Consider the following 15218-nt stretch of genomic DNA (forward strand, 5'->3'; position numbering starts at 1 on the left):
AACGCCTTTGATAGCTCTCCTGATGTTTCAGGAAGACACTGCCCTCTTGTGGCTGAAAATGAAACATCTTATTCAACCTTTGTATGATGTCGTTGCATTTCACTAGCTGGGACCACATCCTCATTTTAGGTTCATTTTAGAGAAGTGAATGAATTGAAAGAGGGGGTGAGGGTGGGGTACGAAGCAAAACGAACGGCTTGTAGCGCTTGGGGTTCTGAGATGTGGTCCCGCCCCTTAAATTCAGATAAATTAGCTCCAATAATTCATGCACTGGAACTGCAGTGTTACGTTTGGCTTTTCCAAGCTCACGAGCTTCTGCAAGCTCGTGAGCGTCCAAAATCTACACAGCAGGAGGAGGAAAAGGCTTCCTGGCTTTATGATTGCACTTCTTCAGACTGATGGTTCAGAACTCAATTACATTTTAAATCCATTTATTTAAAAAAAAAAAAAAAAATCCAGACACATCTTTAAATATGGAAACAACATGCAAAGGAAGAACACTGCTGTTACATTTATCAAACTCTTGGATTTAAACATGAATCTATGCACGTCAGCACAAGCATGTCCAGCAGAGAGATGAAGGGGGAGTTGGTTGGTGCCTGATGTCAGCTCTGGTGTCATTTACATGAACCGTGAATCTAAAACCTCTGACAACAGAAAGCCTCAGCTGAATTTGGCTTTAGAGAAATCCATCTCTGGGTGCTGAGCCATGAACCTGCAGAGACAGAAGGTGTCAGAGTCAGAAACAAAGGGAAGGTGAGAAGGCGAGGTGCAGTCAGCCTGTGAAGTCAGTGAATGGGAGATTCGTTCATTTATGGATCATGACGGTTGGTTAAACTTTTTGGGAAGGAACTGAGCAGGTTACATCTGTTTTCTCACATTTCTATGAAGTGAAATTATTCTAAAAACTTTCTGTATTCCAGGCTGGTCAGAGGAAAAGCCTTTGTTTTCTGCTGCAAAGCGAATGTTTATTTTAATTCTGCTAAGAATGAAAAGCTGTACGCTTCGTCTGAGATGACACCTTCACACAACATGTTTGATTGGACAGACACAATTTGACCTTTGTGTCACTAAAGAAACTCTGAGACCAATTACCTCCACAGCGCTCCCTATGGTAGTATTGTTTAACCTTTATAAAATTAAACAAGATCCTCAGAGGCAGCTTTAACAAGCTAGAAGAGGAAGTGGGCTCCAGCAGACAGCAGAGGAACGAAAGGGGTCACTCCCAACAAACAGTAATAAGCTGCACATGAACCACTGACTCATACAGTCATTGAAACATCAGTCTGAAGTTTGTTTGTTTCCCCCCCACTCAGGAAAATTCCTACATATAATTTTTATAAGAGGAAAATCAGCAGTACACAATCTATTTCTTTTAAGTTAATTTTAAACAGAGTAACAGGAAATTGTGTCATGTTAATTGTTACCATCCACTGTTTGCCTAAAACAAAGTTTCCATTTATTAAACCGATTGCTGTGAAATTTAAAGCTTCATATATCATTATTATTTGTGTACAAAAACAAAACTGGGTTCATGCACTCATAAATCAATGAGCTCTTTGTGGTGAATCATCATGACACAATGACAAAAATCAACACAACTGAATTCATTTTATATTCAAAATGAGCCGAAATGTGTGACAGCACAAAGATCAAGCCTGGGGGCCAAATTTCCATAGACAAGTATCGCCCTCTGGTGGCCATTAAAAGGATCGCAGGTTTAAGGCTTAATTTTTAAGATCCAGAAGCTAAGTCTATCTTTTATAGTGTCTGCGGCTTAAGTTTTGTTTTTCCTCTAAACACAGCAAGTGCAACTTCATGGATTGTCTCTCTCACCAGCAGAAGTAAGGCTGTGCCATTTTTTGTGTTGGAGAGTGGAGGTGGATAAAGCTCCAAGTGCATGTTAACTTCCCTAATGTACGGATTCAAACGTGATAAGACTCTTGATCTTTACCATACATGGACCTGCAGCCTACTGGGATACATACTGTTTAAATATTACTGCCTCAAGAAAGACACCGTGTTACTTCAGCTCTCCATTTGTAACATTGTTTCTAGGCAATTTCACTGACTGGGATATACTTACTTATATTTTATTGCTAATTTCCAAAGTATACTACAAACTTTTTTACTCAGTGGTATCAGTTCATTTCACTACATTATCAAAACATGCCTGCAGGAGAAACATCTTTGCAATTTCACATGAAGGCAACCGATTCTTTTCCCATTTTTTTTCCAATTTTTTTGCTATCTTTAAAATGTGATTAACTTAGTTTCATGATATTTCATTTTTTATCATCTCTCCTGCAGCTTTGTTTGGATTCTTCTTTAATTTTAAAAACTGGTGTGGCTCAAAAGTAGACGGCTCCATTATTCAGGTGTTTATTAGAGTCTACTGTAGCCTTCAGACACAAAATCTGCACCAACACTGAAACCTACTTTTTAAGAATATCTTGTTTCTTCTGCTCTTCAGATGTAGGTAGGCCCATTGATTTTTGCCTTTGGTCGTACATCATCTTCTCCACCATACCACGCGTCTCTCCATCCAGATCTGATAGCTGTTCAACAGGAAGCGCGCACAGTGAGGAAGGAGCAGAAACAACCAGACGTGTCAGTAATCTTTTAGTTCCTTCTACAATAAACAGTTCGTGTGAATGTTGCATTCACCTTTGAGTTCTCGGGACAGACTTTCTTGGTGTTAATTTCAGGATCTGTAGTGACGATCTTGCTCCACCACTCCATTTTGTTAATCTGAAATCAAAATACGATTTGACGCACTCTCTCTCTCTTTCTCCAGTTGACCGAGTAATTCCACAGTGTGCCACACATCTACATGTCTTCTTACCTTCTCCAAGTGGACAGTAACCACCTTGCCATCATCGATGAGCCAGGAGCTCTCCTCTACCTTCACCTCGTTGTAGAGCTGGCCATCAATAACTGGAGGATGTCCTTTCAGGCCCACTTTGATGGAGCGCCGCTGGATGTCCACCACCACATCTTTGCCCTTAATGCGGAAGTTCACGCTAAAGGGCACTGCCACCTGTGGGAGGAGTTTAATTATTAATATTTTAATTATACACGGGCGCATGTGTTCTTATAAGCTTATAAAACTCTCGTCTGCACAGAAAAAAAGAAAAGAAATTCCACTGCTCTCCAATAAAACCTTTTTCCACTCAAAACTGTCAGGCTCAACTTGAATTTTAGGGTTTTCCAATAAGTGGTAGTACCTGGTAACAGGCACTTTTTTACTACCTAATGAGCTGGAGTGATCTCGGTAGATCTGATAATGTGATTTCAACAGATTGCATGCCACTGATTGGCTAGTCAGTGGTACCGCACGATCACTTATGACAGTGTCGCCTTATGAAAATTAAAACTGCCCTTGAAACCCGGCAACGAGGAATATGGCCACACAAGAAACAACACCGTGGTGTGTGAGTCACGCACCGAGCAGGAGGTATAAGATTACGTCGACGCCCTCCATTTCTGCGCAAATAATGTCACAGAGCTTTCTCGCATGTTGCTATAACAACCCCAAACACATTAGGTGGTACTCAAATGTAATGGCAATGCTTCCAGCACCTTTTATTTATCCAGGATTCTGTATGCATTCTGACTCTTTCCACAACACTCTTGGCATATCTGAATAAAGCTGGAAGGAATAATAATGTAGAATTCACATAACAAGTGTCATGATCTTCCCCTTCTGCAAAGGCCGATGAAAAACAAATACAAATGTGTTCTGGCGCATGCAGCTTAAGGAAACACATCGCCTGAAAGAAAGAGGCGCAGGGCAATGCACAGGAAACATTAAGAGGGTTTTAATATGCATCGTATTGTGCTATCCAACTGGCAAACTCAGGCAAAGGTGACATTATGATGGAGCTGTACGTATGGTGAGAATACAACTGAAAGCTGAGAGGTGCTCAAAGAACCATTCAGATGTTCAGTAAACACAAGCTGAGAAAAGGTGAAGTCCAGCATGATGCTGAAACCAGAAAGAACTCACATCGACTTCAGACAGGGACTGCGTCCACTTGTAGTTGGGCAGGTCAGCTCCATTTCCCGAATTAGGCTTCAGTTTATCTTTGTCCTTCTCATCCTCCTCTCCTTCAGAGTCAGACTGAAGGAAAAGAAAATGAACATGAATAAGAGTTAATTAAACAAAACATTAAGCGCACCCCATTTTACTGCTCAGTCAACACTAAGTAATGAGGTACATGTCAAACTCCTCACTCACGCCTTTCTCTTTCTCGGCTTTGTCAGATGACATCTCTGCTGCTGCTGCTGTATTCTCTTCTTCCTTCTTTTTCTAGCATAAAAAAGCCGGACATAAATTAACAGACATAACAGTTCAGAGTGTAATTGACCGTTTCAGAGACACACTGATGACAGAAAATTTTGAAATCTGCATTTCACCTTGTCAAGCTCAGTCTGAAGCTTCTCTGCTTCCTCGTCTGTCAGCTCCTGGATTCTTGGACCGTCGTCATTCTTCTTTTTCTTCTCCTCCTCTGCAAGCTTGGCCGCTCTTTCAGCTTTCTCTCTCTTTTCTTTCTCTTGTTTCATCTGCTTCTCTTTCTGGGCCTTCAGCGCTAGCTTGCTGTGGTGAGCAAAGGCATCCTTGACGAGCTGAAGAACACAAGGGATTTCATTTAAAACTGAGGGACGGGTGGAGTTGTGTGCTTATCACTGAACTCTTGAATGTGACACGAGGTATAGATCGAACAGCAATGCTCACCTTCTCTGCTGCACCTGAATCTCCACCAGTGAAGAAATCAGTTTTGCGGCGGAGGAAGCTGAAAAATGTGTTTACTAACTGTTGACAGAAAATAGGTCAAGAATAAGTTACAAAATCCATATAACAGATTACAGCTTTGGACTTTATGGACTTTGTGTCTGAAATAAATTACTGCTTGGATGGGAGAGCCTTCCTTTTCTGTGCTGGGTGTCTGCTTGTTCACGACTCTTAAAATACACCATTGTTACCAAACATTCGTTGCGCTTTAGCTTATGCATCTGTTTCCAGATCACATCCTTCACCTTTTCCTCATAACAGCAGATCTCTTTTAGCAAATACATTTTCTTCCAGAACCTTCACTCATCCGGGACACAACGTCACATTACTACAGTAAGAACATTACTTGTAACGAACATTACTTTTAACAGCTTCTATCAGGACCATGGATCATCTAATAGACATGCTCAAACAGAACTAAGTTCATTTTTTGCTAAGTTGTGCTGTCTCCTTAGTCACATGTATGCCAAATTCACCAGAACACTCCGCAGACTGTAGCTAAGATAGCCCACGAAAGCCATGATTATTAATAACAAAATCATTTTCTAAACTTTGCAAAACAGTTTAAAACATTATTCTTTGTTCGTGTTCGTGACTGCTCATAGGCATGGTGTACATACTAGCTTACATGCTAACCACGTTAGCGTTAGTACAGTAGCTTTAGCATGTTAGCACGGCGATGCACTGCTTTACCTCTTGCACCCCTCCTTCGTGTTGCTGCGCCATAACAAGCAACATGCCGTCATATTTTTCTTCATCTTCACCCATGCTGACTGACTGAGAAACGGAATCAGGACCGGCGCAAAAATCAAGCAAAACAAGTTCTGTTAGAAAGAAAGCAAAGCTGTTCTGTGAGAGTCACGCTGAACACTTCCTGGAAACAACCCCCTTCTTGCTCTTGTTTCGACCAATTGGAGCAATACACTGTTACTGATAGCTAAAACACCCAATAAATGGAAGGCGCTGTTTTAGGGCGGGACTCGGGCTTATTTGAAGAATAAGAATATTCTAGAGAAGAGAACGGAGCCATGATTGAAACTTTAAATTTATCCAGTTGAATGCTAATCGTCATGTTCATTCAACATATTGGATTAAAATAATAATAAAATCTAGCCTGCTGCCGTGTTATAGCGGATAGATAGAAATAATAGGTGCAATTTGCTGGTAAATGGAGGTTTAAGCAGCTAGTTGTTCTTCCTTTTTTAAAAACACAATCACAGACATAAACAAGTATGAAATATCCCATAAAAAGCAAGATGAAAATATAAAAAGTCAAATTTCCAACCTTAGTTGTTAAGACAAAGTTACACTGTGATTTTGGTTATGCAACCTGTTCTATGATAAAGAACCACCTCATCACTAACATTCCATAAACGCTATTATTTTTCTGGACAGTGTAGTTAATAATCCAGCCATCCATACACCCATTTACTTTCTTCCACTTATTCTTGGCTGGGTCATGAGGGCAAAAGCCTGAGCAGAGAAGCCCAGATTTCCCTCTCCGGGGCCACCCCCTCCACCTTATCCAGGGGCATTCCCAGGCGAGCTGAAAAAATAATCTCTCTAGGGTGTCTTGGGTCTACTGGGGCCTGCTCCTGGTAGGATATGCTTGCCTGTAACACTACCCAGGCACCCTCGGCACACTGGAGTATCAGCTCTACTGTGAAGCCTGCTTGAATAACCAAACTTCTTATCCTATCTCTAAGGAAGAAGTCAGACAACTTTTTAAGAAAGCTTACTTGTGTCACTTGTATCTGCGATCTCATTCTTTCTGTCACTACCCAAAGCTTGTAATCTTAGGTAAGAGTAGGGATGTAGATCCCCTGTTAATCAACAGCTTTGCCTGTTGCCTTATCACAACAGACCAGTTTACATCACTGCACCTGCACTACTCATCTTACTCATGAAAAAGATCCTGATATACTTAAACCCCTCCACTTGGGGCAGAATCTTGTCCCTCACCTGGAGTGGGCACTCCACCCTTTTCCAGCTGAGGAGAATGGCAAACTTGCCCCCAGTGATGGATCAATCATCCCGCTCGACTTTACTTCCTCTACAGAAAATGTGTAAGGAGGTCCTTAATACCTATATCAGTTGAAGTCGGCACCACTCCACTTGCATTATTCACATGTGAGCAGAGTAATGATTTCCCCTCCTGAATGTTTGTCAGAATCACTTCACCGCAGACTGAAAGTCTTTTTCCATGGCCTCACTGAACTCCTTCCACACGGCGTCAAGGCGTGGTTAGCTCACTAATGCGTTGACACCGTGCAGCCCCACGCATGGGCCGATCTGCGTTAATCGCTAACGGAGATTTGCCACGTTAATGCAGTTATGATGTTAACGTCATTTTAACGAGATTAACGCTGACAGCACTAGTGTAGACACAGCAGTGGTTTCCAATAGTGGTTCATCTCTTAAATGCCTTTTTCTATGCTAGAATGATTCATAGGTTAGCCTTAAGTAACTTAACAAAAACAAAACAAACAAAAAGAAACAAAAAAACCCACTGAATGAAACAATGAAAAACTAGAACTATTGCTCAGGACCACTTTAAAAGTTTGCAGCAAAGGCTGGCATAGCAAAATCAGCATCAGCAGTGCTAAGATAGGTCAATATAATATAATATAATATAATATAATATAATATAATATAATATAATATAATATAATATAATATAATATAATATAATGGCAGCACGGTGGCACGGTGGTTAGCACTGTTGCCGCACAGCAAGAAGGTCCTGAGTTCAATTCCACCATCAGGCCGGGGTCTTTCTGTGTGGAGTTTGCATGTTCTCCCCGTGTTTGCGTGGGTTCTCTCCGGGTACTCCGGCTTCCTCCCACCGTCCAAAGACATGCAGCTTGTGGGGATAGGTTAATTGGATAATCCAAATTGCCACTAGGTGTGAATGTGCGAGTGAGTGTGAATGGTTGTCTGTCCCTGTGTGTTGCCCTGCGACAGACTGGCGACCTGTCCAGGGTGTACCCCGCCTTTCGCCCTATGACAGCTGGGATAGGCTCCAGGCCCCCCGCGACCCTGAAAAGGATAAGCGGAAGCGAATGGATGGATGGATGGATAATATAATATAATATATTTATAATCCCACTGACACGTCTTCCGAGGAGGAAGCAGAGTCTGGGGATGAGGGGAATGACCCGCCAATTTCCGGGGGCGAGGTCACTGAGGCAGTTAAACAACTCCTTGGTGGCAGAGCCCCTGGTGTTGATGAGGTCCGCCCCGAGTTCCTGAAGGCTCTGGACGTTGTAGGGCTGTCCTGGTTGACACGCCTCTGCAATGTTGCGTGGAGATCAGGGGCAGTACCTGTGGACTGGCAGACCGGGGTGGTGGTCCCCATCTTTAAGAAGGGGACCGGAGGGTGTGTTCCAACTACAGGGGGATCACACTCCTCAGCCTCCCTGGGAAAGTCTATGCCAGGGTGCTGGAAGGAGAGTTCGTCCGCTAGTCGAACCTCGGATACAGGAGGAACAATGCGGTTTTCGTCCTGGTCGCGGAACACTGGACCAGCTCTTTATCCTCTCCAGGATACTTGAGGGTGCATGGGAGTTTGCCCAACCAGTCTACATGTGTTTTGTGGACCTGGAGAAGGCATTCGACCGTGTCCCTCGGGGTGTCCTGTGGGAGGTGTTGCGGGAGTATGGGGTGTCTGGCCCATTGCTACGGGCCATTCGATCCCTATACAACCGTTGCAAGAGCTTGGTTCGCATTGCCGGCAATAAGTCGGACTCGTTCCCGGTGGGTGATGGGCTCCGCCAGGGCTGCCCTTTGTCTCCGGTTCTGTTCATAATTTTTATGGACAGGATTTCTAGGCGCAGCCAAGTGGCGGAGGGCTTTCGCTTTGGTGGCCTCAGAATCTCATCTCTGATTTTTGCGGATGATGTGGTTCTGTTGGCTTCATCGGGTGAGGGCCTCCAGCTCGCACTGGAACGGTTCGCAGCCGAGTGTGAAGCAGCGGGAATGAGGATCAGCACCTCCAAATCTGAGGCCATGGTTCTCAGCCGGAAAAGGGTGGAGTGCCCACTCCGGGTCGGGGATGAGTTCCTGCCCCAAGTGGAGGAGTTCAAGTATCTCGGGGTCTTGTTCGCGAGTGATGGGAGAAGGGAGCCGGAGATCGACAGACGGATTGGGGCTGCAGCTGCAGTAATGCGGACGCTGCACCGGTCCGTCGTGGTGAAGAGGGAGCTGAGTGTAAAAGCGAAGCTCTCAATTTACCGGTCGATCTACGTCCCTACCCTCACCTATGGCCACGAGCTGTGGGTAGTGACCGAAAGAACGAGATCGCGGATACAAGCGGCAGAAATGAGCTTCCTCCGAAGGGTGGCTGGCCTCTCCCTTAGAGATAGGGTGAGAAGTTCGGCCATCCGGGAGGGGCTCAGAGTAGAGCAGCTGCTGCTCCACATCGAAAGGAGCCAGCTGAGGTGGTTCGGGCATCTGACAAGGATGCCCCCTGGGCGCCTCCTGGGTGAGGTGTTCCGGGCATGTCCCACCGGGAGGAGGCCCCGGGGCAGACCCAGGACACGCTGGAGAGATTATATCTCTCGGCTGGCCTGGGAACGCCTTGGTATTCCCCCGGAGAAGCTGGAGGAGGTGGCTGGGGAGAGGGAGGTCTGGGCCTCTTTGCTTAGGCTGCTGCCCCCGCGACCCGGCCCCGGACAAAGCGGATGAGGATGGATGGATGGATGGATATTTATAGGCTCATGTGATTATTGGTTGAATAATTTTATGAATTGTGGACTTGTATATTCTCTTGTATATTCAGAAGCTTTTCAATACATATAGAAGAACATAGCACATAGCCGACAGTGCATACTGTCATTTTGTCTTGTTTCAGTGTTTTCCATAGGTTTTCTTTTTTCTGTAGGTAAGCACCATACAGCACACCTCATCTTCAAAGTATAGTAGGTAGCTAAAAAGTGGTGCATAGACAACATAACGGTGTCTTGGCAGTGATAATTTCGCCTTAATGGAGACATAAGTCCAGACATACAGCTAATGAGGTTGATCCCCGGTTGTTTGCTTCATATTGCTAGGTGACTGTGATCTCAGGAGCAATCCATTATTTGAAGACAACAGAGGAGGAAATGTTACAGATGGGGGAGTAGGACCACAGCACATTAGATTCAAAACATAAGGTGTGCCTATTCCCGTTAATCATAGCTTTTAGCATAGTCAGATGTCACATTTAATGTTAAATGCACATACATATCCTATTAGACACTATTTGTTTTGTTTTCTGTCTTTTCACTACCTAAGCAATTACCTGGTTGCCAAGAAGGGGGCTCTTGGCAACCATGTGTACTCACCTTCCCCTAGCTGTGCTTACATCACTCCTTCCTTTCATAAGTTAGCTGTGTTTTCCTGTCAATTTCTTGTATGAAATTTTTATTATTTTTAGTTTCTCTCTACTTTGATTTTCTTGTGTCTGATATCTGTTAGATCTGTTTTATGTTGCTCCCTTTTGGATTTATTTGATATGATTAGTGAACATCTGTGCATGATCTTAGGACTTAAAGATACAGTGTGTAAAATACCACTGCTAGATGTCAGTAGGTTGCAGATTGCAGTCAAGTGAATTTTAACTTCTTACCCTTCGCAATGTAAGTGCATAATCCTTGCTACAGTGTAGGGGAAACAACTGCTGTTCATCTGTGGTCAGCGTAGGCTGTCTGTCTGCTGTTTACCTCAGCTGTCAGTATGCTGACTGTCCACACCTATTTATTGTGGTGGAGGCTGTAAAACCTTCTGAAAGGAATCTAAAAGGAGTTGATGAGTCAGTGAAGCTCATTTCTGTCTGATGACAGCGATACAAGCAATGTTATTTTTGCTGCTATTCACTGGCGTTACTGAGACTTTCTCTGAAGTGGATATAACATTAATGTACACTTAATGAATGAACTCTCATAATATGTGTAAATGTTATCAAACTGTTAACTTGAGGGAAAGTGTGATTTTTAGGACACTCGAGCCTAACATTAGGTGGCATAGTGTTAGCTTATAACCAGCTGTGGTTATTGTTTAGACAACCTTTTTATTAGCTGTCTGGAGATGGGAGTGTCACATGCCTAATCAGTTGGCAAGAAGTTTTATTACCTGCGCCAATATCAGGATAATGCATGTTTTCATGTGCTGGTGCCCTGACTTTAGTTCTGGAGATGAGGCTTGAGGTAAGGATTAAGAGGATGAGGTTGAAATGAGGAAGGAAAAAGACCTAAAGAGAAAGAGATGATGAAAATATACACGCACAAATGTTAAAGGGTCATACAGAGTTTTAAAGCGTTATTTGTGATCTTTAAATTACAAGTAACTTATGGCATAGTACTTATGTGGCTGGTGTCTAGTTACATAAAACGCGATTAGATGGAAATGCTAAGTCTCATCCACTGTTTTTATGAGGGTGGTGAACAATTTGTTGGAAGACATAATTATACACTAATCATTGTATATTTATGAGTACAACATTTTGTTTTCTACGAAATAAGCGAATCTTGTAAGCAATACAAAAATGTTACATTTATTAAGAGAGCTGCTTTTTGTCCACAAAGACTGTTCCTGAATGTAGTGTTCATCCAAGTGTCACGAAAATCACAAAAAATAAACCCATTATTACTGTCAATGGCTGCTTATGTCAATATTATACTTAAACAAATAAACAACAAATGTGAAAACACATGATCTTATTCTTAGCTAGGATTATGCAGGAACTCCAGCAGAAAAAGAAAGAGAGGAAAGACTGTCAAAAATAATGCACGCTCTGACTCCCTCATGTGGCCATACTCTCAGTGACAAACAAAACATCTGTTTTTGTTCCACTTCATAATCTTTATTGGTTTAAAAAAAGCCACATCTGATATCAGAGATTAGTTCCTGATACAACATATTTCTGCTGAAAAAAAAAGAAAAACAAAGAGAAACACCTAAACATTCGATCAGCTACAGCTATAATGTGTCATTAGCAACAAAATGCAAAAGGCTTCACCAAACAATTCAACCCTTTCAGTAAAGTAAGAAGTATAGTTTGATAGATATAGTCAGCAATTCATTACTTCACCTAAATTTTGGTCTTCGTGGTCCAAACCAGAACAAGTTTCCCATCATTCCATTCTAACCATGCTGGGGTTGGGCACTACAAAAACTTCAAGTATTCTGGAAGATTTTACAGAATGATTACAAAAAAAACTTTATTCTTTACACATGTAAGTAAAACAGATCGTGGGTGACACATTGCAGAATACGTGAACTAGTTTACCATTTGTATTAAATTACTACAGTTATGTTCCTTAACAACTGTAACCATAAACTGATAATGCTAAAGGGCAAAAAAAAAAAAAATGGACTGAGTGACTCAGCTGGGAAAATCCCCGTCAGGACCCGAGGGTAAATACAGCAAGTACATTTGTTGTCATGAAAACACACCTTCACTTCATGAGTCAGCTTGAGATAAACATCGCTAATAAGTTACAGCGCACGATACAACCTACAGTGTAGCTGCAGATCACGCTGGCTCACATAATATTTGAGAATTGAAAGCAAACGGTAAAACAGTCACAATCAAAATGTATCCAGCACACAGTTAAGATACGAGCTTAAGAGTTATCAGCTTTGTATGAACTTCATGTTTTGAAACAAATAATAAACTGATTTGAAAAAACAAAAAACACATTCCATGTTGTCTGAATATTAACTAATGATATGAAATATTTAAAAAAACAACACCTGAAGGCTTTTTTTGCAGCCTTTAACTTGTATTTCCAATTGGACGTAACGAAACACAATACAATTACAATGAAAACTCTACTTTTCCTCTACATAGAAAGTATGCAGTGACACCAACCAGGTGCTTCACTTAGAAAATTATTCAAATTCCGGAAACTATCAGAACTTTATGTAGACTCATTAACTAAATATTTGCGACATAGCCACAAAACTGAAAGCAAACACATACTCATCAAATCAACAATAATGAAGGCATTTGAAATGTGCAAAACAACAGAAACAACACCAACGACAAACTTTAAATCTAAGAGTAAAATCAGAGCAAGCTCGTAGGATCCTAACTCCTTCAAGGACGAGGGGACGGTTATACAACATGTATGATACATCACCTAAGAGCTGCTGATGACGTCTGCCTGCAGGACAAGCTCCCCATTAAGCAATCCTTCAAACACAAACATAACATTTATGAACCAGAAATATCTACACACAGAGCCCTGAGTTCACTGAAGTCCTTCAGACAATGTGAAATTTCACATTTTCCTTTTGCCACAGCAAAGCCACGGTCTCTGCAAACAGCTTGGCTCAGCCAGGCACTCGTGTGCAAGTAGGGTCTCCTTTCGAGGTCCCGTATGTCACCTTTTGGACACAGTTTGACAAATAAAAAAAAATGTGGTGAGTGAATCATGTTCTCACATAGGTGCGGATCAGCGGGACACCTGAAGAATTTGTCTCTGTGTGTGAAGTGGAGTATGATGTCGGGGAACTAGAAGTGTGACCTGCAAGAACACAGAACAGAAAGAAAAGCTATCATGAGCATGAACATGCAAACGTGGCAGACTCATTTTGCTTCCTTGCATATCATACAGACAATACACATAATGTTTGTGTGGCAGTAAGAGTAAAGTCACCAAAACTGATACTTTCAATACCGATCCAAGCAAAAATGGCAACAACACAACAGTACTTGTTTTTTGACACACAAGAGTAAAGTTCGCTGTGTGGTTTCCTGTTGTTTGTTTTGCTTCACATACAAATGGAAGAGGATGCACTTAAACCAGTGTACGGGTTATGCAAAACACAAACCTGACTATGTTTCATACTGTTCCACTCATCTACAGGCAGCACTCACACTGCAGGGAAGGACACAATCAAATAACAACACTGGCAACCACCAGTGCTACCCTTCAGCTTCCTAGTAGACATACCAGTTTCAAAATGCTACGTCACCTTGTTTGTGAGTTATTGCATTCGCAAGGTTTTCAGAAAATTGGACCTCCGACCTTGAGCTCAAGGTTGCTGAGATTCAAACTCATCCAAGATTTTTAATAGATGCACCTATTGTATCAATTTGAAGGTCCTACATTGCTTGTTTTCAGGTTATTGCATTCACAAACGTAGGTGTCCACGCCACCTGCTCACCCAGAGCGGTGCCTTTCACAGGTTAAAGACCACTTGCTGTTAAAGGTCTTAATAACTGCTTAGTTTTGTTGATTGTTGTTAGTTCCTTTTCTCATTTCTCAGATCAGGTGTGAATCACCATCTACTTAGAAACATGAGTTCTTGGTGTCAAAAGGCCTGTGTTCATTTTATGGCTATAGAAATCTCTAAAATTTCACAGAAGTCATATTTTCAATAAACTACTCTGCTACTGTTGGTGTAGTGGTGTAAGCTTTCTACACAGGAGTGGAAATATATGTATGTGGATGTTTCAAGATCTCAGCAAGTGCTACTACTGCTTAGTTCCACATGTGACGGTGTCGGACCCTTCCATGGTTCTGTCATCTGTACATTGTAACGCACTTTTGTTAAAATTTTGTTGAATTTTTAGATGGATGGTCCATAAAATTTGGACCGTGGTTCAGGTGGTTGGGAAGCTCATCTTGTAACGGAAGGTTGCCGGTTCGATCCCCAGCTCTGTCTGTCCTGGTCGTTGTGTTCTTGGGCAAGACACTTCACCCTACCGCCTACTGGTGATGGCCAGAGGGGCCGATGGCGCGATATGGCGGCCTCGCTTCTGTCAGTCTGCCCCAGGGCAGCTGTGGCTACAACCACCAGTGTGTGAATGTGAGAGTGAATGAAAAGCGCTATATAAATGCAATCCATCATTATTATTAAATGTGAACCTCTTCCAAATGTTCTTGAACTGTGTTTCTTACCTACTTAATACTTGTATGTATATTTTTTTATATAAAATATGAAAATTGCTTGCTATTGTTATACAGATAAGCATAACTTCATGATATGTTTTGTAGTTTTGCTTCCGGCTTAAACAACCAAGATATGATTGAAGTGCAAACTTTCAGTTTTAATTCAAAAGGTTTAACAGAAGTGCTGAATTAACAGTTCAGAATTTACAGCTATTTTTATAGGACCTCATTTTTAGAAGCATGAAAATAACTAGACAATTGACTAATAGTCAGTTTCATCGTCATGTGATGCCTGTTTTCTTGTTGTTTCATGATCAATCACACAGATAAAAGACTGGATCTTTTTCACTGGATCTGTCAATATGACATCCAAAGAGTTTTGGAAGACCACAGAATATATGTGATTTCAGAACAAGTAACCAAGTCAAAAACACTCAAGGTCTTACAAACGAGAGATGTCTTCATGAATGGAAATGCAGATAATTTACAATAAGGTGCAAACCACTGGTTACATTCAAGAACAGAAGTGCTAATTAGACATT

General features: G+C 42.0%; 2 protein-coding genes across 2 annotated transcripts in view; both read right to left on the bottom strand.

Annotated features, from left to right (window-relative positions):
• Positions 1-414: 414 nt before the first annotated feature.
• Positions 415-5754, bottom strand: nudc (nudC nuclear distribution protein). Its single transcript, XM_005927985.1, has 9 exons — positions 5489-5754; positions 4739-4816; positions 4420-4629; positions 4241-4312; positions 4010-4123; positions 2846-3040; positions 2668-2751; positions 2440-2558; positions 415-715 (listed from the first exon to the last, which is right to left on the bottom strand). The coding sequence occupies exons 1-9, from the start codon at positions 5561-5563 to the stop codon at positions 664-666; spliced, it is 999 nt and encodes a 332-aa protein (XP_005928047.1). The 5' UTR covers positions 5564-5754; the 3' UTR covers positions 415-663.
• A 3777-nt stretch (positions 5755-9531) lies between these two features.
• kdf1b (keratinocyte differentiation factor 1b) overlaps positions 9532-15218 on the bottom strand; it is a 13374-nt gene continuing 7687 nt past the window's right edge. The window contains exon 4 of the mRNA XM_005927984.2: positions 9532-13305. Within this exon, the coding sequence (XP_005928046.1) occupies positions 13211-13305 (95 nt within the window). The 3' untranslated portion in view covers positions 9532-13210. The remainder of the gene's footprint in view (positions 13306-15218) is intronic.

This window comes from Haplochromis burtoni, unplaced genomic scaffold (genome assembly GCF_018398535.1).
Source record: "Haplochromis burtoni strain Fernald_Lab_line unplaced genomic scaffold, NCSU_Asbu1 Contig_10, whole genome shotgun sequence".
Lineage (NCBI taxonomy): Eukaryota > Metazoa > Chordata > Actinopteri > Cichliformes > Cichlidae > Haplochromis > Haplochromis burtoni.